Here is a 23,727-nt window from a genome sequence, read left to right on the forward strand (position 1 = left end):
GGGCCATGTTTGAACCTGCCAGCCTCGGTGCATGTGGCTGGCGCCATAACCACTGTGCTGCAGGAGCCAAGCTTGTCTGGCTATTTTTTAGAGATGATGTCTAGCTCTGGCTCAGGCTGGTCTCGAACCTGTGAGCTCAGACAGTCCACCCGCCTGGGCCTCCCAGAGTGCTAGGATTACTGCACCCGGCCTTATTTTTTTTTTTTCCCTTTTTGAGACAGAGTCTCAAGCTATCACCCTGAGTAGAGTGCCGTAGCATCACAGCTCACAGCAACCTCAAATGCCAGAGCTTAAGCGATTCTCTTGCCTCAGCCTCCTGAGTAGCTGGGACTACAGGCACCCACCACAACACCCGGCTATTTTTTGGTGTAGTTGTCATTGTTTGGCAGGCCAGGGACGGATTTGAACCCACCAGCTCTGGTGTATGTGGCTGGCACCTTAGCTGCTTGAGCTACAGGCGCCACCCCAGACTTATTTTTTTTTGAGAAAAAATATTTTTTCTACTTTGTTGCCCCTGGTAGAGTGCCATGCAACCTCAGACTCCTGAGCTCAAGCAATTCTCTTGCCTCAGCTTCCCAAGTAGCTGGGACTACAGGTGTGTGCCACAACACCCAGCTATTTTTTAGAGACAAGGTCTCACTATGGCTCAGGCTGGTCTTGAACCTGTGAGTGCAGGGCAATCTACATGGCCTCCCAGAGTGCTAAGATTATAGGCGTGAGCCACCATGCCTGGTCTATTTCTTTAATTAATTTATTTATTTACTTACTTACTTATTTTTTGAGACAGAGTCTCACTATGTTGCCCTCAGTGGGGTGCTGTGGCATCACAGCTTACAGCAACCTCAAACTCCTGGGCTAACATGATTCTCTTGCTTCAGCTTCCCAAGTAGCTGGGACTACAGGTGCCTGCCACACACCTGGCTATTTTTTTGTTGCAGTTGTTTAGCTGGCCTGGGCCAGGTTCAAACCTGCCACCCTCGGTGTATGTGACTGGCACCGTAACCACTGTGCTACAGGCGTCGAGCCTTCTTTTATTCTTTTTGAGACAGTCTTACTCTGTTGCCCAGCGTAGCATGCCAGCATGCCATATGTTATAGCTCGCAGCAACCTCAAACTCCTGGGCTCAAGAGGTTCTCTTGTCTCAGCTTCCCCAGTAGCTGGGACTACAGGTGCCCACCACAACATCTGTAGTTTTTCTATTTTTAGTAGAGGTGAGGTCTCACTCTTGCTCAAGGGAACAAAGTTTCAGACCCCTGAGCTCAAGGCATCCACCCATCTCAGCCTCCCAGAGAGCTAGAATTATAGGTATGAGCCACCATGCCTGACCTGCACTGTTTTGCTTTAAAAAGTGCTTTCACTGGGTAGCGCCTGTAGCTCAAAGGAGTAGGGTGCTGGCCCCATATACTGGAGATGGTGGGTTCAAACCTAGCCCCGGCCAAAAACAGCAAAAAAAAAAAAAAAAAAAAAAAAAAAAGGTGCTTTCAGTGACAAGAAGCCTAAGGTTTGGCTAGGCGCCTATAGCTCAAGTGGCTGGGGTGCCAGCCACATACACTGGGGCTGGTGGGTTCAAATCCAGCCTGGGCCTGCCAAACAAGAAAGACAACTACAGCCAAAAAAAATAGCTGGGTATTGTGGCGGGCGCCTGTAGTCCCAGCTACCTGGGAGACTGAGGCAAGAGAGTCGCTTAAGCCCAAGAGGTTGAGGTTGCTGTGAGTTGCCGTCACAGCACTCTACCCAGTGCGACAGCTTGAGACACTGTCTCAAAAAAAAAAAAAAAGAAGAAGCCTAAGGTTCTAGCATTACCTCTGCCATTGAAAAGCTAGTGATATGAGCCATGTTCCTTAGCTTCTCTGGGCTTGGTTCCTGGACTGAAAAATAGATAGTATGACTTGGCCGGTCTGGTCCATGAGACAGTTTACAGGATCAAATGATAGGAGAGAAATTCTATTTGAACACATAAAATGCCTGAAGATCTGCGGCTAGTGAAGGCTCTTTTCTCAAAAGGCTCCCCCTGGATAGGTCTACCCTGGAGTCTTCTCATCTTGGGTGTGGCAGACTCCAGGCTGGGGACATACCGCCACTTCATCCCCAGCAGTGCCCGGTCAAGAGCTGGCTTTGGCAGGGATGTTTTGATCCCAGACTGATTACTGTGAGTATTAAATGTTTTTGTCTCGCTCTCACTGAAAAATCAGATAGGAGGGTCTGATCCAGTCAGTTGCAGTCTAGCACATTTTCTGCCAACACCAGCTGACACTTACAGGGGTCCTCAAACTTTTTTGCACTTTTTTTTTTTTTTTTTTTGTAGAGACAGAGTCTCACTTTATGGCCCTCGGTAGAGTGCTATGGCATCACACAGCTCACAGCAACCTCCAACTCCTGGGCTTAAGCGATTCTCTTGCCTCAGCCTCCCGAGTAGCTGGGACTACAGGCGCCCACCACAACGCTCGGCTATTTTTTTTTTTTTGGTTGCAGTTCAGCCGGGCCGGGTTTGAACCTGCCACCCTCGGTATATGAGGCTGGCGCCTTACCGACTGAGCCACAGGCGCCACCCAAGGGTCCTCAAACTTTTTAAACAGGGGGCCAGTTCACTGTCCCTCAGACCATTGGAGGGCCGGACTGTAGTTTAAAAAAAAAAACTGTGAACGAATTCCTATGCACACTGCACATATCTTATATTGAAGTTAAAAAACAAAGCGGGAACAAATACAATTACACCTCCGCATGTGGCCCGGGGGCCATAGTTTGAGGACCCCTGCGAGGTCAATTGTCTTAACCCCTAACATAGAGTCTGAGTTTCCTACAGAACCACAAGGTCCTGAGTCGCCTTCTCTCAGGTCCATGGCAAGCTGTGGCCATGCCCAGTGTTCTGCCTACCCGGGCAGGGCTAAGCTACCTGGTCTGGAATTTCAAAATACTTTGCATATTTTCATCCACTGCACTTAGCACATCCTTTGCCTCCTTCACAAGCACTGTCAGCACCTTCAGGCCACACTACCAGCCTCATGCTTGTGTCCCACTGTCTCACCTAGAGCCAGGATGACTCTGGCACATGTGGCAGTCCCATGGTCCCTCTTCCTCTGCACACAACACTGAGCACAACAGTAGCACCTGTCTCTTGGAATCTGGCAGAGAGCCCCGTCAACTGCCTGGGCTACCAGAGACCAGCATTTTCCAAGATTGAATCTTCCCCATGTTGAAAGTTGTCACTCATCCCTTGTGCTCTCCTGTGGGCTCTCTCCCTTCATCTCAAGCAAACGTCCTCCTACTGCTGGCATGCCCTTGCACCTGTGTGCCAAGCACGGATCTTGCAATCACAGTCGTGTCTCAGCTGGAACCCTGCCATCGACAGGACCCTACCATCAGTCCCTTCTTCCAGAAGGACCTACCCCTCTCTAATTACATACACTTACCTTGGTCCTGCTGCCACTGGAAACATCTGGCCTATGAGGAGCTCGGGGTCTGTTGTCTGTGTACAGTTAGCATATGCTGAAATCGTAAAGGTCATCTGCCTTGATAGAAACTTCTGGAAAATCAGAATCCAGCTTAGTTTTCTGTAACATTGAGTACCTACCACATGCTGAGTATTATGGCAGAGTCTCTGTGAACATTCTCTCTTTCATACTCTCAGCTGGCCTGGGAGGTAAGGACTGCAATCCTAATTCCCTCATGAGGAGGTGCTGGGATCTGCTACTTGCTGAAGGCCACACAACTCCAAGTGATGAAGTGAGGGTCATCACCTAGCTCACTATGTGGGTAAATTTCATACTCTTTCCACTTAATGCCACACTCTCTCTCTGTATGGCAAGCAAGTCATCCAAATATGACAGAGGGGATCAACAATGATAAAGAAATAGTGGCCAACTCAATAAGATCACTCCCATCAGCATGTGGACACGCAGTGATACCACCCGGCTCACAAAGTCATCTTTTTTCTTTTTTTGAGACAGAGTTTTGCTGTATTGCCCGGACTAGAGTGCTGTGGGGTCATCAGCTCACTGCAACCTCATAGTCCTGGGGTCAAGTGATTCTTTTGCCTCAGCTTCCCAAGTAGCTGGGACTATAGGCGCGCACCAGAATACCTGGCTAGTTTTTCTATTTTTAGTAGAGACAGGTCTCACTCTTGCTCAGGCTGATCTTGAACTCCTGTGTTCAAGCCACCTTTCTGCCTCAGCCTGCCAGAATGCTAGGATTACAGGTGTTAGCTAACGTACCTGGCCATTCACGGTGGGTTTTAACATGTGAGGCAGATACTGTCACTGATACTTGAAACCCTCAAAGCTCTTGTCCTGCTGGGTAAAGCCCACATACTCACAACAACGGCAGATGAAGTGGAGACCCTGCTCATCTGCCACGCTCCTCCTCACCCACTCTGTGCTGTCACACTGGCTGCCTGACTGTTCCTCTCAACTCAGGGCCTGACTTACTTTTGCTACCTCGAAGGATTATGTACACACAAACACATATACACACATATATGTATTTATTATTACACACGCACACATTTATGTGTTTATTATCTGTTCTCCCACAGAACATAAGCTCTATAAGTGTGGGGACTTGTTACTACCATATTCCTGGCACCAGGCACTTGACTGGTGCTCAGATTGATTAATGAACACTCAGAGTGCAGGTTCCTACACTCACTGCCCTGCAGTGTCTCAAGCACAGTAAAGGTGCTGGCCTTGGAACCAGGGATGAGGCCGGAGGAGCTGAGTCTCCAGTTCCACTCTGTCTCCTATAGGTGTGCTATCCAGCACCTGGAGGCCTAAGGTACAGGACTCTGAGGCCAGAATGCAAAGCAGGAAGTATGTGGCCGACCTGGGGGCAATGTGCCAGAGCACTGCTGACGCTGCTGCCAGAAGAGGATTAGCAATAATCCCAACCATTCATCCAGAGCTTTACAGTTTACAAAGTGCTATCACATCTGATATTGCATCTGGGCTATACCACTGCCCCAGAAGGTGGGCAGAGAAGGACCATGATCCCCATCACACAGATGACAACGCAAGGTCCCTGAGGTCAAGTGTCTGGCCTGAGGCTGCACAGTGAGCGTGCAGTGAGTGAGCCAGGTCTTCTTACCCACACCTGCTGCTGCATCCTGCCTAGGGCGATTTCTGTCAAGTGGGACCTCTGGGGCAGAATGGGTATATTTCCGCTCACCAAAAAAACCACCAGGTAAAAAAACACGAATTATTTATTCTTTGGTTGTCTACATAGTCACTTAAATACTGTATTGCTGTCATGCAGCTGCTTGTGCAGGACCCAGTGGTGACTCTAGGCCTGTATCCTGAGCCCTTAGTCCAGTCCAGAGGGGAGTGGCAACCTGTCATATCCACCCCCAAAGCAGTAGCACCATGCAGAGGGCTGTGAGTGGGACCCCTGGCTGGGCAGCAGAGGCAGCCCCACCGTCCCACAGCTCAGAGGGCTTGGCCAGTCCCCTTCCCTCTGGGTCTTAGCACCAATCCACCTGTGACCTGGGTGCTGTCATAGCTCGTCCTTGGGCCTTGACTCGCTGTCTGCGATAGACTCTTCTGCAGGCTTCGGGGGGTCCTGCTGGGTGTCCAGGGGCTGCTCCTGGGGGATGTCCACCTCTTCTGGGCTGAAGAGCATCTTCACCAGGTCATCCGCCTGCACTCTGTCCTGTAAGGACAAATGCCTGCCTGTTCAGAGAGGCCTCTGGCCCATCTCACCACCTCTCAGTGGCTACTTCCCTTAATGGCTCTGGGCTCATCTCCTTCCCAGCAGGTCCTGGAGGAGGACAGCTGAGGTCTCCAGGTGGGGTGGCCAAGATGGGGAGTGATACCAAGTAAACCCAGAGCTCAGCATCACTCCCCATCTTGGCCACCCCATCTGGAGTCCCATGTACAGGTTAGGAAGAAAGCATAGGAAGGATGAAGCAATGTGGCCACCATGACACTGCAGCGGGGCTGGAGTCCCATGCCTAGTGCCCCTTTCATGTCTAAGCCACTGGCAATGGGATCTGGGAAAAGAGGAGACAAAACAAGTGCCCTCCAGGAGTAGGTGGCAACAACACAAGCTGGTCTCACCCGCTCACTGTGTCGAGGGTCCAGAGTGAACCATAGGGCGATGGCACAGCGCTGCCCCCTGGTGACAGCCTTCACTCCATGCGGGTTTTCAGTGCCTGATGAGAATCCCACGGCTCTTCCACACTGGGGCTGCACCTCTGCCTAAGGGGGACAGAAAGAACACAGAGGACAAGGGCTATCACTCATCCTTAGAAGAAATGTGGGCCCAATAGTGCCAGGACTGAGGGCAGCTCTATAGCTGGGCTTCCAAAGGGAAGGGCTGGCGTGGGGGAGAAGGTGCTGCCCACGGGAAGCCCAGTTGGTTCCTCTGTCCACTGTAGTTTGAGGACATCAGCTGCAGAAAACAGGGTTTTCATCTCCCAGGATGAGGACGAAGGGGTGCTCACCGTCACAGTCTTGGCATCCAGTTCAGTGAAATAAAAGTTTCCTCCATCGAAGTCCCCATTCAGGTAGAGGATGGCACTGGGAGAGGCAAAGATATCTCCACATGGCTCTTCTTCCTCCACTCCCCGAGGCCTACACCTCTATGAGCTCTCCTGCACCAGCTGGAGGGTGGTCTTTTGTTTTCTGAAGCTGCGAAAATAGCCCCCAACCTTCCCACTCTTTACCCTCCCCGCAGAGAACCCAGTATTGCCTTCTTGGGGTGCTTCTGAACCACAGTGTTCCCATTACACCATGCCATAAGGGGTCCCTCTCTGCCTCTCTTATCCAGGGGGCTGAAGATAAAGGACTAGACTCTGGAAATAACCAGGGTGTGTGTGTGTGTGGGGGGGGGTAGGGAGTGTGGAGTGCAGGGGTCCTGGGGGCCTTGGAGAGGGGTGCAGGCTTCTTTGCCCTGCACAGCTCTTACATTTACCTGTAGTCCCGGAAAGTGTAGGCAGGGGGCTCCTTGATGCACACAAGGGTCTCGGCATTCAGGATGCAGTTGTCCACGTGGACTGGGTGGCTGCTGTCCTTCCTCTCAGCCTGGGCCTCTGTGCCAAGGTCACACATGTTAGCACAGGGGCACCTCAGAAGGCAGCACAGCTCTCCTTGTGGCAGGGGAGGTATCTAAGTCTATGGAAATAAGCACTGGGGGTATCCCTGGCTAAGTCATAAGTCCAGGCGTCAAGACAAGTCTGTAGCTTTCTGGGATGTTCCTGGCAAGGGTGAGCAGGTGCAGCAAGCAGGACAGTGGGGCTTCCCTGCAGGCAGATCCCGGATAGAACAGCACGACCTTAGTCGTGGCTGAACTTTACAAAATAGGAAGGCCCAGGAAAGTGAAAACGAGGAGCTGGGAGGTGGCCAGGACACAGGGCAGAGTGAACCAACCCTCTGTGAGGATTGTAGGAGATGAGGGAGGCAGGAAGTGGAGCAGAAGAGAACCAACCAGCACAGGAAGGTGTGAGCTTCAGGGGGCTGTGGGTGGGGATGAGTGGAGAAATCATGCAGGGACCAGACAGGGCTACTGTACCAGGCATTCAGGGAGCTGAAGATGCCTCCTGCTGTACCCTGTGTGGGCCAGCAGTACTGCTAATTCATGGTAGGTGCCTCCCTGTCCATCCTCACTTGCCCAGCCAGTCATTAGGTCCTGTCCTGTCTCTCCTCCTGCTGCCACTTCCCAAGTTTAGGCCTTTGTTCTCATCCCCCTAGATCACCAGAAAGCTTCCCTTTCTGGTTTGAAATCTCTCTATACACAGCAGCAAAACTATCATTCAAAAGCAAGGGCCGCACTCCATCCTCCACTGTATAACTCCTCCCCAGCCACCCAGGCCTATGTCCCTGCTCCTCACACTGAGGTTGTGACACACACAGGTGCGTGTCTGACAGTCCTGTGGTGTGCCCAGATTTTGAAAGAACCCCAGACATCCTGAGGGAGAGTAAAGCCTTCTCATCCCCACCATCTATCAATAGCACCCCAATGTCAGGGGCTTTCTAAAGGCTATAGCAGGACAGAGCCAGCTGTGGGCCACGAGGGCACAGGCAACACTGGCTGCATCTCACCCTCCTCAGGAAAGCAAAGGGAACCATGAGAGAGGGAACAGGAATAACCTTGAATCTGCTCTGCCTTGTGATCTACGTTGTTCTCTCATGATTTGTTATTTAACAATGGGTGACAGAGAACTTGCCACATAGCTCATGATGGGTCTAGTCCTGAAAGGAGTTCTCTGTGATTTCGCAACTTTCTTTCTTTCTTTCTTTTTTTTTTTTTGAGACAGAGTCTTACTCTGTCACTGTGAGCAGATTGCTGTGGTGTCATAGCTCACAGCAACCTCAAACTCTCAGACTCAAGAGATACTCTTAACTCAACCTCCTGAGTAGTTGGGACTATAGGTACACACCACAACGCCTGGCTAGTTTTTCTATTTTTAGTAGGGAGATGAAGTCTCACTCTTGTTCAGGTGGGTCTTGAACTCCTGAGCTCAGGTGATCCGCTCAATTTGGCTCCCCAGAGTGCTAGGATTATAGGCATGAGCCATGGTGCCCGGCCTGGTAACTTTCTTAGTTTCCCCTATTCCCAGCCTGCTCAACACCTCCCTCCACTCCCTCGCACGCACTGTTCTCTCTGGCGTCAGCACCTTTTACTGCCCTGTGTGCTCCACAACTGTCTCATCCTCTGGGAAGTCTTCCTGACCCCCAGGTAGGCTGACCGTGACTTCTTCCATGCCACTGTCATCCGCTGGGCTGCTACCAATTTGTTTCCACTGGTCTCCCACTGGGGAGGAAGGGGCTGCATCCTGTTCTCCATGTCTTCAGTGGCCAGCACAGCTTGGGGACAGCAGGGCTGAGGGGACCTACCTCCGATTGCAGTGCGGCATACCAGGTGAGAGTAGGAGAAGTAGAGGGGGCTGTCCAGGCGGAAATAGGACTCTATGACTCGCCGCACTTTCTCGGTCACGTTGTAGTACAGGTGGGCGCTCTGCAGGGGGACTTTCCCCTCCTGCCCCAGCTGCTGAGGAGACAGGCAATCAGCTGCCCTGAATGCCCCTGTGCAGGCTGCTGGAGATAGTGAGGCACGAGGCCAACTAAAGCTGCAGCCTCCCTGCTTCCCCCAGTCGACACCCACACCCTATTGCTCTCTCCCCTTCACACTTCTCTTCATGAATAATATGTGCATCCTGCTCAGAATCTCAAGCCTCTGGAACTGGCTGTTCTTTGGAGAGCTTTCTCATAGCCTTGGGTATCAGTCTTGCCTGGCTCAGCTCATTTTTATTACACTTGGTCTAACAGCCAGGATTCCAATGTGAACCTCACTCACCATAACTCATCCTCACTCCCCAGCAACTGGAATGTCAGTGGGCAGACCCTATTTCTTTCTTGCTGCCATTCCCAACTCCTCCCCAAGCCTTAGCTCCCCTTCCCCAATCCCCCTTCACACTCTAGAATGCCCAGTGTGGACTCTACCTTGAGGGCTTTGAAGACAGTGACACCATAGAACTTTTCATTGGGCGTATGTGGGGAGGTGTGACCCCGGTAGCCATCTCCTGAAGTTGCTGCTGCCTGCAAGGCTCAAAAATCAAGGTGACATTAGCCAGGAGAGTTAAGGGCCTGAGAAGAGGAAACCATAGGGCAGGCAAATGCTCACCACCTAAGGTTGGCGATGGGGGCTGGACCCTTAAGGGGCAGGTACATCACTGGGCTTCCCTTACGTTGGTTAATCTCTGTAGTTCCTGACACTCCTCATCAGAGATTATGCCATCCATCACCACCCGCTGCGAACCATTCAGAAGTTTAGAGTTCATGGTGAGGCTGATACCTTCATACAGCAAGGGGCCACCTGCAAGGCAACCACAAGACTCCATGTAAATTCAGCAGCAGCTCAGTTCAAAGACTCTCCATGAAATATTGTCTCCCTATAATGGAGGGAAATTCCAGTTGTTTCCCATTCATCAGAGAAATCTGCTCTGCCACTTCCAAAGGCAGGTTGGTGCAGGGATGGCACCTGGAACTAAAAGATGAGACCCAAGCCCCAGTCCCAGTTCTATTACCAAACAACAGCTGGCTCTCAGGCCTTCACAACTGGTTGAGAAAACATCATAAATCCATTCCTGAAACATGAGCTCCAGATAAGAACTGGATCCTCTATTAGCTGTATGACTTTGACGAGTTCCTTAACCTCCCTGAAGTTAATTTCATTTAATTAAAACATTTTCATCTGTGTATAGTTCAGTATATACTGCACATGTTTGAGGGTAAGAACACACAAGGCAAGTTAAAAGCTTAGCATGGTATTTGGCACACAGTAAACACTCAAAATTTTGGCTGCCTGGCTCGGCGCCTGTGGCTCAAGTGGCTATAATTTTCCAGGAGGGTAACAAAGTGAGACTCTGTCTCTAAAAAAAAAAAAAAAAAAATTAAATAAAATACAAAAATAAATCAAGAATAGAACTGAGAGAGAGCAAATCTGCGCAAGAATTTTGCCAAGGCTAGGAAGTGATGATTTCAGAGTGAAACCTTTTCAAACCTGTCAAGAACTCTAGGAGATAGAGAGCAAAGTATTGAAAAACAGTACCCACGGCTTTGGTTTGACAAGTTTTAGGGTCAGCACTAACTTTTTGGACAAAATTGTTAAGTATAGAGAAATGAGGACTGAGGTTTGATAGGTGCCAACCACATACACCTGAGCCGGCAGGTTCAAATCCAGCCCCGGCCCGCCAAACAACTATGATGGCTGCAAACAAACAAAAAAAATAGCTGGGCATTGTGGTGGGAGCCTGTAGGCCCAACTATTTGGGAGCCGGAAGCAGGAGAATCGCTTGAGCCCAGGAGTTGAAGGTTGCTGTGAGCTGTGACGCCACAGCACTCTACTTGGGGCAACAGCTTGAGGCTCTGTCTCAAAAAAAAAAAAAAAAAATTTGGCTGCCATTACATTATCACCATCCTGTATTGAAAATAAGGATCTTATAATCTGGACACATTTTTTCACATGCTAATCTTATTAAATTAACTACTATTAATTTGACCAACTCGAGGGCAAAGGCCAACATTTCTCTCTTCTAGTTCTCCTGGTATCTCTCTGTGCTAAGGACATATTAGAGATCCAATTTAGCCCAATCTCTTTACTGAGGCCTGACTGTGTGCAAGGCCCTGCACCAGACAAGGGAGGGATGAACATTTGAAGACAGTACCCATTCTCCAACAAATAAACATAAGGCAGGTCATAAATGCCCTAAGAAGTTCAAAAGGAGAGGACTCCAATTGGTTGGGAGGCTAAGACAGGTTTTGCAGAGTGTATCTGAGGTGCTCATGGGCAGAGAAGGTGGGAAGCATATTAGGAGGAGGGATAATAGTGGGCAGAGGGCAGGCTCAGAGAGCAAGGGGCTGCCCATCTGAGAAGGTGCAGACAGGGGAAGAGGAGAATACTCAGTTGATGAGTAAGTGGGGAGGAGGATGGGTCAGAAGCTCAGGGTCTGGAAGGCTGGCCTAGTAGACCATGTGTGGGAAGAGCAAAGATAGACTGGATTAGAGAAGGGGTGCAGACAGAAGGAGCCCCAGAGGCAATGGGAAGAGACAGAGACTGAGGAGAGAGATGAGAAGCAGCAGAACAGAGCTGTGCCCATGGTCAGTGGGCCTTCTCAGTGGCCTGGAGGGGACAGGCAGGGGAAGAGGAGGAGCCAAAAGAGGCCTGAAGGTTTGAGTCTTGGTAACAGGATGAATGGTGGAAGTTGGGAGAAAATAGTCTGGGAGTGGGGGGATGGGATGAGTTTTGTCCTATAAATGATGATGGCTGTGGACTATACTAGAGTTACTGTGACACAGCAGTCTTATTTCTCAACCAAAGGCCAAATGTCAGTGCTCCTTCCAGATGGGAGTCCTGTTGGACCTATTGGACTTGGACCCCTGAGGCTGGCCTTTGGTGAATTCTGCACTGCTGGGGTGGGTGCTACCTGGCTTGTGCAGGGTGACCTGCCTGGCTCCCTAATAGCAGCTGCAGACATGCCCCAAACTCCATCCTCTCACCTTCCCTGGTCAGCCTGCTCACATCCAATGACTCTTTGGTCTTCTCTTCCACAAGGGTCTCGATCTCCTTCATAAGGTTCCCAATCTCCTGGGAGATGCGTACAGCTGTTTCCCTTTCTGATCTGTGAGAACAGCTGCTCTGAGGGCTGAATTCCAGGGCCAGACCTGAGCTCCCACCCCAACTTCCCAGTCTGGACCTGCCCACCCCTTGCCAGGAATTCACATCTGCCTGGGCTCAGGAAGCCTCAAGTGGCTCATCAGACTGATCCAAGCATGCAGTTTCTTCAAGATCCTCACTTCTGTTTCTCTTGCAATCTCTTGGGAATCACCTCTTCTGGAGTCCATGAATCCTAAGTAGGTCAGGAAAAAATTAGTAAGGTAAGGTAACCTACTTAATCTTCCAGGTCTTAATGCATAAAACAGTGCCTACAGAAGTCCACCGCATCACCTGCCTCATTTCAGGGGATAACACAGGAAGTATCTGAACTTAAGTCACTTCTGCCTGCCCAGAAAACCCCTTTCATCTTTCTCTCTGTCTCTCTTCCTCGCTCTTCACAGATCCCCAGGCTTCCTGGCTCAATCTCCTAACAGTTTTCTCCCAGGGTGTACCACTTGCCTTCACCCTCCATTTTAGCCCTTGCATCCTGGCTCACCGGGTCCACAAAGGGAATTCCAAAAACATCATAAGCGAAGAAAAGCAGTTCTTTCTCCAGCAGACTTCGTTGTCGGTACTCCTGGGCACTCTGAGGACACAAAGGAGGAGAGGAAGAATCTCCTAGAACTCAGCCCTCCCTTTAACCCCAGGAGCACCCCTCCCTGGGACTCCACACCGTGCTGCTGTCCCCACCATTGCCATATGTCTATTCCCCAGTTTGGAACAAGTGTCCAAGGACTCCTCCTGCCTGGCACTAGTAGTCCCTCTGAGGGGGCATAACCAGGTTTTCTGTGAGGGAAAAGTCTCCCTTCTTTCCTGACCCCAACCACCACTAATCGCTGGGAGTGAAAACTGGATGATTCTCTGGAGTTGTGGAAATATTCTTCAAAGAAGAACAACTCCTTCTTGACTTCGGTAAGAGTCCAGCACTGGGGAGGAGAACCTAGGTGTTATTTACTTAACCCTTATAAACAACCGCCTGTGAGGTTGACACTGTCACCCTCATGTCACAGATGAAGGAACTGGGGTGCAGAGGAGATGGGCACCTGTCTAAGATGATACGGGAAACGCCATTTCCAGCCCCAAAGCATGTGCTTTCTGCTCTGCTGCCTACTCCCCTCCCTGGACCAGACCATACTCTCCCTGAGGCTGGGTGACTTTGGTGGGAACAGCTGGGCCTAGCACTCTGGTCTTCCATATAGGGCTTACCCAGGGCAGTGAGTACCTTGTAGGGTCACATCTTTCCCTAGGTGCCCTGCTAATCTCCAAGCAGCAGAAGGAAGGAGAGGAAAAAGAAGACATTGTCAGTTGAAATAAAAGATGAGGAAGTTCAAGGAGGAAAACATTAAAGGAGCCAATGAATTCTATGTCATCAGCTGTATTTACCCAAGAGAAAGACAGAGATTTTCTCCTAGAGTGTTTACACTACTGGCTTCCTTCACCAAGTGCCATGTGATCCCACGTAACCCTCTCCAGTGACTCTGAGGCTGCTAGGAAGCAAATCCTACTTCTATCCTTTATTCATTCAACACTGATTTACTGAGTGTCAACTGTATGCTAGGGGCTGTGCCTGCTCTGGGACAGAGCAGGGAACAGAGATTCCACCACCATTGACCAGCCAGCCAGGGCCACTGCACAAGTTATTTCACCTCTCAGATCTTTAGAGTCCTCATCTCTAAAGTGAGAGAAGAGTGCCTGCCTCATAGGCTGGTTGTAATGATTAAATGAGATGATGGATATAAACCAGCCAGCAAGGTGCTTAGTCTGCATGGGGGCTCAACAAAAGTTAGTTACCTTCTTTCCAGAAGGGGAGTCCTAGTTAAAAATGCTAGACTGGCCACATGGGTTTATCTTCCCTCTCCATCATCAGACTCATAATATGATCACAAAGAAGAAAAAAGGTATTATTAACCAAGCAAGACAAAAAGCCTGCAAGTGGCATCTTAAAGCCAGACAGTCGCCCTCTAGAGGCCACAAGAGACAACTACAAGGACAGCAACCCTCATGGGAGGGGATGGCCAGAGGATTATTTCTACTGAGATTCTCAGGCTTCCAGAGCTACCAAGGAAGAACCTGGGTTTTTTCTTCAGAGCAGGACCCCTTTTGTTTGTTGGATAGGTTCTTCTCCTTGTTTTGGAGTAAGATAAGAAAAATACCGAAAGATGGGGGAGTGAATGAATGATGGCAGGAAAAAGAAGGGATGGGAGAAAAACAGAAAACAGCTGAGTAGAAAAAAATAGCAGGCAGTGAAAAATGATACATTTTGGTCAAATGGTACCAATCATCCAAATGGGGGATGCTGAGAGGGAAAAGAACATGCCTGCTCTGCAGTTCTGTTTTTCTGTGTGACTCAGAGAACAGCCTGCCGGGCTCTCACAATGCTAATGAAGACTCCTGAGTGTTCGCCACAGTCACTATGCTCCCTTCTCCAAGTGACAGGATGAATCTGTGAATTCACACCTGGCCTAGACACCAGCCCCTGCTTAGGACAACTCCCCTCTGCTACCCCATTTATCTGCCCTCTGGTCTGAGCTCAGCTGGTACCTCCCCTAAACCAAAGCAAGTCTCTCACCTCCCGGGGGCTGATGGATCTGGCCTGCTCTTCTCCAAGTGTAGCTGCATAGTAGGCCAGATTCTGCTTCATCACTTCATCATCAGGGAAAAAGAGGAGATAGGTCTTGGCGCATTCAACAGCCTGTATATAATTCCCAACTGCAAAGGGAGAAAAAAATGGCTGAGAAGAAAGGGACTAATCCTGAGTACCAGCAACCACTTACGTGTTCAGTCTCAGCAAAGCCTGAGGCAATGATGACATGACAAAGTAGAACCTGCTACTTAACATGATGGCCTGATTTGAGGGGCAGAAGTTATGGAATACATACAGAATGTGTAATTAATTTTAAGCTATTCAATGTCCTCAAGGCTGCCTAACACCAAAACAGAAAAGAATTAGAACCTTCTCAGAAGAGAGTCAGGCACTCTTCTTCCCATTTATATCTTTAAAATTTCATAAATAATACAAATACCTTTTTTTGTGACAGAGTCTCACTCTGTTGCCCAGGCTAGAGTGCCACCATGGTATCAGCCTAGCTCACAGCAACCTCAAACTCCTGGGTTCAAGCAATCCTCTTGCCTTAGGCTTCCAAGCAGCTGGGAATACAGGTGCCTTCCACAATGCCCAACTAATTTTTCTAATTTTGGTAGAGATGGGGTAGGGTCTTGCTCATGCTCAGGCTAGTCTCAAACTCCTGAGCTCAAGTCATCCTCCCACCTTAGCCTTCTGAAGTGCTAGGATTACAGAAATGAGCCACCATACCTGGCCTTCAAATACCTCTTAATATCTTGCCTCATCCAATTATTAGAGCAATTTCAGGAATATTTCCCTGTCTTCCTATTTTCTTTTTTTCCCATAGAGGGAAAATTATAATAGCAGATTGTCTCTTTGGCAGAAGAGTTCTTGTTCATGTGTATTAAATATCCCTGACTTAACTATGAACATTATGTACTTGTTAATATGTTGTAATAATACACAGTAGGAACTCAGTAAAATCCTGGTGATTCATTGGTTTTCTGGATATTGATAAGCCTCCCAAAAGCATCAGCACTACACTAGAGAGCTGACTGGCAAATACCCTGTTGTCCTCTGAGCCAGGTTTGTTTGTTTGTTTGTTTCCACTCAACATTACCCAATAATTTATTTGGAATCAGAATTGAAAGAACACTTGAGAGTTGTAAAATGTATGTCTAAAAACTTCTGATTAGTTGTACAACTAATCCACAACAAATTGCCAAATTAAAAAAAATTTTTTTTGAGACAGAGCCTCACACTGTCGCCCTGGGTAGAGTTCTGTGGTATCACAGCTCACAGCAACCTCAAACTCCTAGGCTTAAGCAATTCTCTTGCCTCGGCCTCCCAAGTAGCTGGGACTATAGGCGCCTGCCCCAATGCCCGGCTATTTTTTTGGTTGTAGTTGTCATTGTTGTTTGGCAGGCCCAGGCTGGATTTAAATCTGCCAGCTCTGGTGTATGTGGCTGGCTCCTTAGCTGCTTGAGCTATAGGCGCCAAGCTGACAAATTTTTTTTTTTTGCAGTTTTTGGCCAGGGCTGGGTTTGAACCCGCCACCTCCAGCATATGGGGCCTGCACCCTACTCCTTTGAGCCACAGGTGCCACCCACGACAAATTAATTTTACTTTATTTCTTCAGGCTTGGGATTTCTCAATGGCTTCAAATTTGGGATCTTCAAATTTGAAGTTAGGGAATGTATTCATGTCTGCTTTACCATACATTTGCTTAAGCTCAAAAAGCTCAATATCCAGATCTTGGTGATACTCTGGGCCAGCATTAAACAGGTCCTCCAGAAGCCTGTAACTTAGATCTGTATTCTCTAATCTTATCCACGATGAGTTTCTATAAAGGATCAAGTTCCTTATTAAATGCCAGTGCTATAACACCTATGTTCCCTGAAAATGGACTGAGACTGCTGATCGAATGACAGAGAAGAACCTGAAGAGCCTCTGAAGAATCTTAGTGATTCTATGTTACTTCCACTCAGTCTTGAGCTGCCAAAGCGGCGTGCCTCTGCCCTGAGATATTTTAAACAGCAGCATACCCTTACTTATGTTATTATCGTTGATTCAAATGCAAATGCTAAAGAAGGGATGAGAGAGGTCCTAAGTCTCCCTCTCCCAGCTTTTTGGGTTGCTGGTACTGGCTTCCTGGGCCAGTAGCTTGTAAACAAAGTACCCAGGAGTCACCTGGCCTGGTGCCTGCCATAGCCACAGGAAGAAGCCAAACACACCAAAGTACAGAGACTGTTAATTCCTGCCTGCCTTGCCTGTGGCTTCTTAGTTAAGGCAGCAGAGAAAGAGAAAAGGAAGTAGGTCTTACCGTTATAGTAGGCAAACTGCAGGTAGTTATAATGTGATGGGAGGAAGTCTTCAAAGGGCTTCTCTCGACTCGGGTGGGAAGCAAGTTCAGTGACACAGTTCTGCTTACAGCTGAGGACCTGGATGTAGTGATCTAAAAGGAATCCAAGAGGGAGAATGACGACAAGGTTGATTGTCAGGATTCAAATTCTGGTTAAGATGAATATATTCAAGTGGAAGCAACTTTTTTTTTTGGTCACATTCTCAGATTTAAGAAACTGAGGAATGAGGCCAAAGACACTGTGTCTCTGTTAACAGGACATTGGCCTTAGAGCCCCGGGAGGCCTGGCTGAGGGCCTGTTTCTGAACTGCACGCACCTGTGATGGCCTGGAAGAGGTCAGCATTGTACTCGAGGTAGTTGTAGCCATCATAGTCATAGGGCCCTTCGCAGAGGGCACGGCACTCCCGGTCGGCCACAAAGTACTCTCGCAGCGCAGCCTCTAGGTGGGGCACCGCTTCCTGCGGCTGTTCCTCTGAGTAGAGTCCTACTCCCAGTCGGAACTCATGCTACTGGGAAAAAGAAGCCCTGAAAAGCAGGCCACAGGGAAACCCTCTCTCTTCACCCTCCTCTACTTCCACATGGGTCTTAATTTCCTGTTGTTCCTTGGTTTATGGGTGGAAAGGAGCGACCTGGGTGGCTACTACACAATGAAGGCCTTTTGTAAATGGTCTTTACATGTTCCTTTGGAAATTTAAAAATACTTAACAATCTGTTGAAAGATACGGGAGTTTGTTGTGATTTTTCTTGTACTTTTCTGTAGGGCTAAATTTTTTTTTTTTGCGAGACAGAGTCTCACTTGGTCACCCTTGGTAGAGTGCTGTAGCATCACAGCTTACAGCAACTTTAAACTCTTGGACTCAAGTGATCCTCTTGCTTCAGCCTCCCAAGTAGCTGGGACTACAGGTACCACCACAACACCCTGCTAGTTTTAGAGACAGGGTCTTGTTGTTCAGGCTGGTCTCGAACTCCTGAACTCAAGCAATCTACTGGCCTTGGCCTCCCAGGGTACAGGGATTACAGGCATGAGCCACTGAGCCTGGCTGTGCTAAAAGTTTTCAAGTATACACAATTTAATTATTTTTTTGGAGACAGAGTTTCACTATGTTGCCCTCGGTAGAGTGCTGTGGTATCACAGCTCACAACAAACTCAAACTCTTGGGCTTAAGCGATTCTCTTGCCTCAGTTTCCCAAGTAGCTGGGACTACAGGTGCCCGCTACAATGCCCAGCTATACACAATTTACTTTTAAAAGTCATTCAGGGGCGGTGCCTGTGGCTCAATGGAGTAGGGCGCTGGCCCCATATGCCGGAGTGGCGGGTTCAAACCCAGCCCTGGCCAAAAACTGCAAAGAAAAAAAAAAAAAAAAAGTCATTCAGCAAGTGGATCCCTCAAGCCCAAGAATTTGAGGTTGTTGTGAGCTTGATGCCACAGCACTCTACCCAGGATGACAGAGTAAGATTCTGTCTCAAAAAACAAAAACAAAAACAAGAACAAAAACCCACTGGTCTCCTACAACTACACCATTGCTGTAAGAAAAATAAAATAAATAGGCTCAACACCTGTAGCTCAGCAGCTAGGGTGACAGCCACATACACCAGAGCTGGAGGGTTCAAATCCAGCCAGGGCCTGCCAAAAACAACGACAACTACAACCAAAAATTGGCCGGGGGTTGTGGTGGGCGTCTGTAGTCCCTGCTGCTTGGGAGGCTTAGGTGGGTGGATTGCCTGAGCTCACAGGTTCAAGACTAGCTTGAGCCAGAGCAAGACCCATCTCTAAAAACAAACAGCCAGGTATTATGGCGGGCGCCTATAGTCCCAGCTACTTGGGAGGTTGAGGCAAGAGAATCACTTGAACCCAAGAGTTTGAAGTTGCTGTGAGCCTTGACGCCACAGAACTCTACTAATGGTGACCAAGTGAGACGCTGCCCCAGAAAAAAAAAAAAAGCTATATTATCACAGACAGTATCTCTTTTTCTTAAGTTTTTTTTTTTTCATGCCTATAATCTTAGCATTCTAGGAGGGTAAAGTGGGAGCTTGAGCTCAGAAGTTTAAGATCAGCCTGAGCAAGAGTGAAACCTCCATCTCTACTAAATTTAGAAAAAAAATTAGCCGGGCATGGGGGCACATGCCTGTGGTCCCAGCTACTCAGGAAGCTGAGGCAGAAGGATCATTTGAGCCCAGGACTTGGAGGTGGCTGTGAACTAGTCTGATACTACAGCACTCTAGCCTGGCAACAGAATGAGACACTGTCTCAAAAGAAAAGGTGGGGTGGGGGGGGTAAGAAAAGTGGCTAAGTTTTTTTCACCATATGGGGTTTGGCCTCAAGATCCTTGAAGTCAGTCTCCTTTACTCCAGACATGGTTTGGTAATAGTCTAGGTTCTGCTGCATTTCCAGGTGCTCAGGATTGCCCACAAAAAAGGTGTGTGCTGCTGCCACAGCTTTCTCCAACTTGTTTATCTACGAAGGAAGCACAAGAATGTAATGTGCACATCTGAACCCCAAAGGTTTGTGCCCAGATGTGCAGTCCACATCAACAGGAAACCCCAGAGAGGTTTCAGAAAGGAGGGAGGCTTTGTGATCTCTCCACCAAGTGTGCTAGCCTTTGCCAGACCCAGAAAACACACCTTTTACAGATACTACACACCAGAGATTAGGAGCACAGGGCTCCAGGAAGATTTGCAGCTACTTCCAAAGTCAGGCTAGGGGGTTCCCCAAATTAAGGAGGTAATGCTTCAGTAATATGCATATTGTACTTTAAAGCAAAGATCATATTTGTAGGGGGAGTGCTACAAAAGACTGCCCAAGTAATATATTTTCATGATTCAAATGTAATGACTGAGCTGAAAAAGTCTAAGGCAGATGTGTCTGACCATTTTTCCCCCCTGTGGCACACTGGAAGAACAAAAGTTGTATTGGGCAACAAAACAAAGACACAGACACAAACAAAAGCTGATTAGCTAACTTTTTGCGGTATCAGGCAACGTAAATAAGCCAAAAAACTCCTCATGAAATCAGTATGTGGCCCGTGGACACCCCTAAGGTCGAACACTTTAAGAATTTAGGGGTAGGGCGCCGGCCCCATATGCCGAGGGTGGCGGGTTCAAACCCAGCCCCAGCCAAACTGCAACCAAAAAATAGCCGGGCATTGTGGCGGGCGCCTGTAGTCCCAGCTGCTCGGGAGGCTGAGGCAAGAGAATCGCGGAAGCCCAAGAGTTAGAGGTTGCTGTGAGCCGTGTGACGCCACGGCACTCTACCCAAGGGCGGTACAGTGAGACTCTGTCTCTACAAAAAAAAAAAAAAAAAGAATTTAGGGGTAGGCCAGGCAAGGTGGCTCATGCCTATAATCCTAGTACTCTGGGAGGCCGAGGTGGGTGGACTGCTTGAGCTCATGAGTTCGAGATTAGCTTGAGCAAGAGAAACTCTACTACTAAAAATGAAAAACTGAGACAAGAGGATCTCTTGAGCCCAAGAGTTGGAGGTTGCCGTGAGCTACAACATCAAGGCACTCTACCAAGGTTGACAAAGTGAGATTCGGTCTCAAAAAAAATAAAAGTTAGAGGTAAGAAAGAAAGAGCAGTTAACAATTAGACTATGCCTAAGAATTTTCCAAAAAATACCTTTTTTTTTTTTTTTTGCATAAAATGAATTGTTTTTGAGACATCCAGGCAAAAGATGGATGGCTGAAAAATCCCAAAGTCCTTTACTAAACCTAGACATGGTGTCTTCTGACTTAATGCCCAGGGACTATGAAGTTAAAATAAATGGCTATAAGAAATTCAAGGGGAAAAAATGTGCTACGAGCCACAGTAATGGACTCCAGCATATTAGTAACACAGGTTCATATGCAGAATCCAAAAAAATAAATCACTAATTTCACCAATGATCCATTGATTAAATACATGAGCTTTGGTGTTGGATGGGCCACCAGCAAACCTAGTTTAATCACTCATTGGGCTTTAGACAAGTTAAAGTTTACTCTCTAAACTCAGTTTCCTAATCTGTCATCTGGAGATAGCACTCACTAGCTAACCTCATAGGATTGTTAGGATGGTTAGAGATGATACACATGCAGCTTCTATCACGTGGTGCTGAGCATATGATAAGTGCTTGATAAATGTTGGCTGGTATTATTAGTATGCTAATAAAATGATTTTTCTTATCCTAGGTACTAGTAAAAGCACACTAAAGGCATCAGCCTTGATTAGATGACCCAAGGTAAATGATTACCCACCTCTATACCTTGGTTTCTTTAACTGTAAAAATTAGAAATTCTCTCCTGTCCCTTTTAAGGATTTATTCTCTCCCCCTGGGTCTTTCAGCACTGTTTCTGTCTCTCTCTGTTCTCCTCCATCTTTTCTCCCCTCCGCACCCTCAGCCTTCTTTATTGCCTAAGCACTGAGGCACCTAAACTTCTCTCTTGTGGACAAATGCCCATGTCTCCTAATCATTTGCCCAGCCAAGAAGGACTTACTCCCTATGGGTTCCCCAATGAAGATTCTAAAACTCAATTCTGAGGACAGCTCCTGAGGCCTAGAGAATTCTCTGGCCTCACTTACCTTTCTAGCTTCCCCTCCTGCTGCACCCCACACACAACCTGATGCCCCTGTCACGGCAATTGATTTTTTTTTCCCCCCCGAATACATCATACTTTGTTTTACTTTTCCCTCTATTTCAAAGGACCATCCTTTTACTCTCCCTACCAATATTTAGGATAGGCTCTTGTCCACCTCTTGTTTCCAGTCTCTCTAATTTTCTGAGACAAAGCTAGATTTTTTTTTTTCTCCTTCGTGATCCCATGTATGTGCCCTGTTAGTAGCCCTTAATATACTTAATCTTTTTTTTTTTTTTGCCGTTTTTGGCCGGGGCTGGGTTTGAACCCGCCACCTCCAGTACACGGGGCCGGCGCCCTACTCCTTGAGCCACAGGCGCCACCCTTAATATACTTATTCTTAACAGCAAAGCAAGACAAAACAAAGTAATAGTCCAGCATTTTAGTTACCTGTACAAACAAGAACTAGAATATGGTGGGTATTCAATAAATGTCAAAGAATTTTAGAAAATGCTGGTAAATGACATGAAAGACACAGCCCCATTATTTTGGTTTCAAGTCCAGTACTCTTTTCCAGTAACTGGGAGGAATGGAGGGAAACTGTGTAAGCAGAATGCATGTGGAAGGGTGAAAATCTAAGGTCCCCAAGAGTCTCTAAATCTCTCTTTAGGTTGAGCTGAAGGTGTGTTAAACTATATTTACAAAAGATATGCAGCATAGATCCTTCTTTTTACTCCCATCAATAAAATAGGACTAATAATAGCATCTACCTCACAAGATACTGTGAGGATCAAGGGCAATTTAATCAATAAACGCAAAGTGCTTATTAAAACAGTTCCTAGAAGTACATGCTGGCTGCCATCATCATCATTACCAGACAAGCCTGGAGCGCTCCAAGTCCATTTGTACACTTGGACATATATAGTATACTGGCATTCCACACTCATTTTCTTTGGAAACCTGACAGACTAGCCAGAGGGACCCCACAGGGAGGGCCAGGCAGCCCCTGTTGGTGACGTGGCAATTCTACGTCCTAAAAGAGAACTGCTGGATCTGGCAGCAGGAAATGCACCACTAGGAAACAAACCAGAAGGAAGATATTGTAGGCCACCCTTAGCCTCTCATTCGGACACTTACAATGAAATCAGGATGTGAGACTTAAGCTACTGCTTTAATTCCTTCAATAAGACCTCTCAGACCTCTTGGAGAATAAAAGGGCAATGCGTTCTGCTTGGCCTGTGCTCTAATTCCAGGCTAGATCTTTGGGGTTAGCATCTGCCCATGCAATCCAGGCGAGGCAGGATTCCTAGCAGGGTCCCTGCCTCCCGAGGTCCGAGGGGCGCTCCCCAGCCAGGAGGCCACTTTCCATATCTGCGGACACTTCCCTGGCTCCCTCTCTCTCTCTGCGGACACCTCGTTAGGTCGCTTGCCAGCACTTCTCTCCCAACAAGAGCCCCGGCCGTCCAGCTCCCGGCAGGTTCTGCACCTTGAAGTAGGCGACCTGCAGGTAGTTGTAGGGGCTCCGCTTGTGGAACTCCAATTCCACCTCCTCGCCGAGCGAGTGGGCGGCCGGCGGCCCAAGGCAGCGGCGCAGGCAGGCCGCGCGGCGCAGCAGCCTCCCGAAGAAGCGCAGGTCGTGCAAGGCGGCGGCACCGGAGGCCTGGGCCAGGCTCAGGGGTGAGTCAGAGTCCAGCTCCCACGGGAGGTCGGCGGCGCACCGGGTGCGGCAGCGCAGGCGGAGGGCGCGTAGGGCGGCCCGCGAGCGTAGCGCTCGCTCCATGCTCAGGACTACCCCGGCCCAGTCACCACGCGCGTAGGCCGCGGTCCCCTCAGCGAAGAGCAGATCAGGTGCCACCATGTCCCATCCCGCCTCGGACTCGGCCTCGGCCCGGGAGACAGCAGCGGCGACAGCTAGCAGCATGGTCAGCACCCTCAATGCTCGTGCCGCCATCGCCTCCACAATCCTAACACGACCGCTAATCGCCCGCCACGGAAACAGGAGCCCTACCCCCAGAGAAGAGCGGTCCTGGAGCAAGGCTCCGCCTCCGAGCCGGGCGGCGCATGCCCAGGAAGCTTGCACCACCACCACCACCACCACCCCACCCCCCG

The 23,727-nt window shown here is 48.7% G+C and overlaps 1 protein-coding gene and 1 pseudogene across 3 annotated transcripts; both read right to left on the bottom strand.

Moving 5' to 3' along the window:
* Nucleotides 1-5,177: 5,177 nt before the first annotated feature.
* Nucleotides 5,178-23,660, bottom strand: P3H1 (prolyl 3-hydroxylase 1). Of its 3 annotated transcripts, none has more exons than XM_053576290.1 (15): nucleotides 23,105-23,660; nucleotides 19,374-19,526; nucleotides 17,387-17,576; nucleotides 17,031-17,162; nucleotides 14,714-14,853; nucleotides 12,641-12,730; nucleotides 12,285-12,337; nucleotides 11,988-12,109; nucleotides 9,677-9,804; nucleotides 9,432-9,527; nucleotides 8,826-8,976; nucleotides 6,904-7,021; nucleotides 6,434-6,509; nucleotides 6,048-6,188; nucleotides 5,178-5,640 (listed from the first exon to the last, which is right to left on the bottom strand). In XM_053576290.1, exons 1-15 carry the CDS (start codon nucleotides 23,567-23,569, stop codon nucleotides 5,485-5,487), a joined length of 2,211 nt encoding a protein of 736 aa, XP_053432265.1. In that variant the 5' UTR covers nucleotides 23,570-23,660; the 3' UTR covers nucleotides 5,178-5,484. The 3 variants fall into 3 exon arrangements, 2 of the variants coding, with proteins under 2 accessions (XP_053432265.1, XP_053432264.1); XM_053576289.1 differs by having other exon boundaries at nucleotides 8,826-8,979; XR_008376908.1 differs by lacking the exon at nucleotides 5,178-5,640 and having other exon boundaries at nucleotides 6,050-6,188; nucleotides 6,434-6,592; nucleotides 8,826-8,979.
* On the bottom strand, nucleotides 16,167-16,916 carry LOC128575441 (ATP synthase-coupling factor 6, mitochondrial-like; annotated as a pseudogene).
* Nucleotides 23,661-23,727: the final 67 nt, after the last annotated feature.

Source organism: Nycticebus coucang, chromosome 22, assembly GCF_027406575.1.
Source record: "Nycticebus coucang isolate mNycCou1 chromosome 22, mNycCou1.pri, whole genome shotgun sequence".
NCBI lineage: Eukaryota > Metazoa > Chordata > Mammalia > Primates > Lorisidae > Nycticebus > Nycticebus coucang.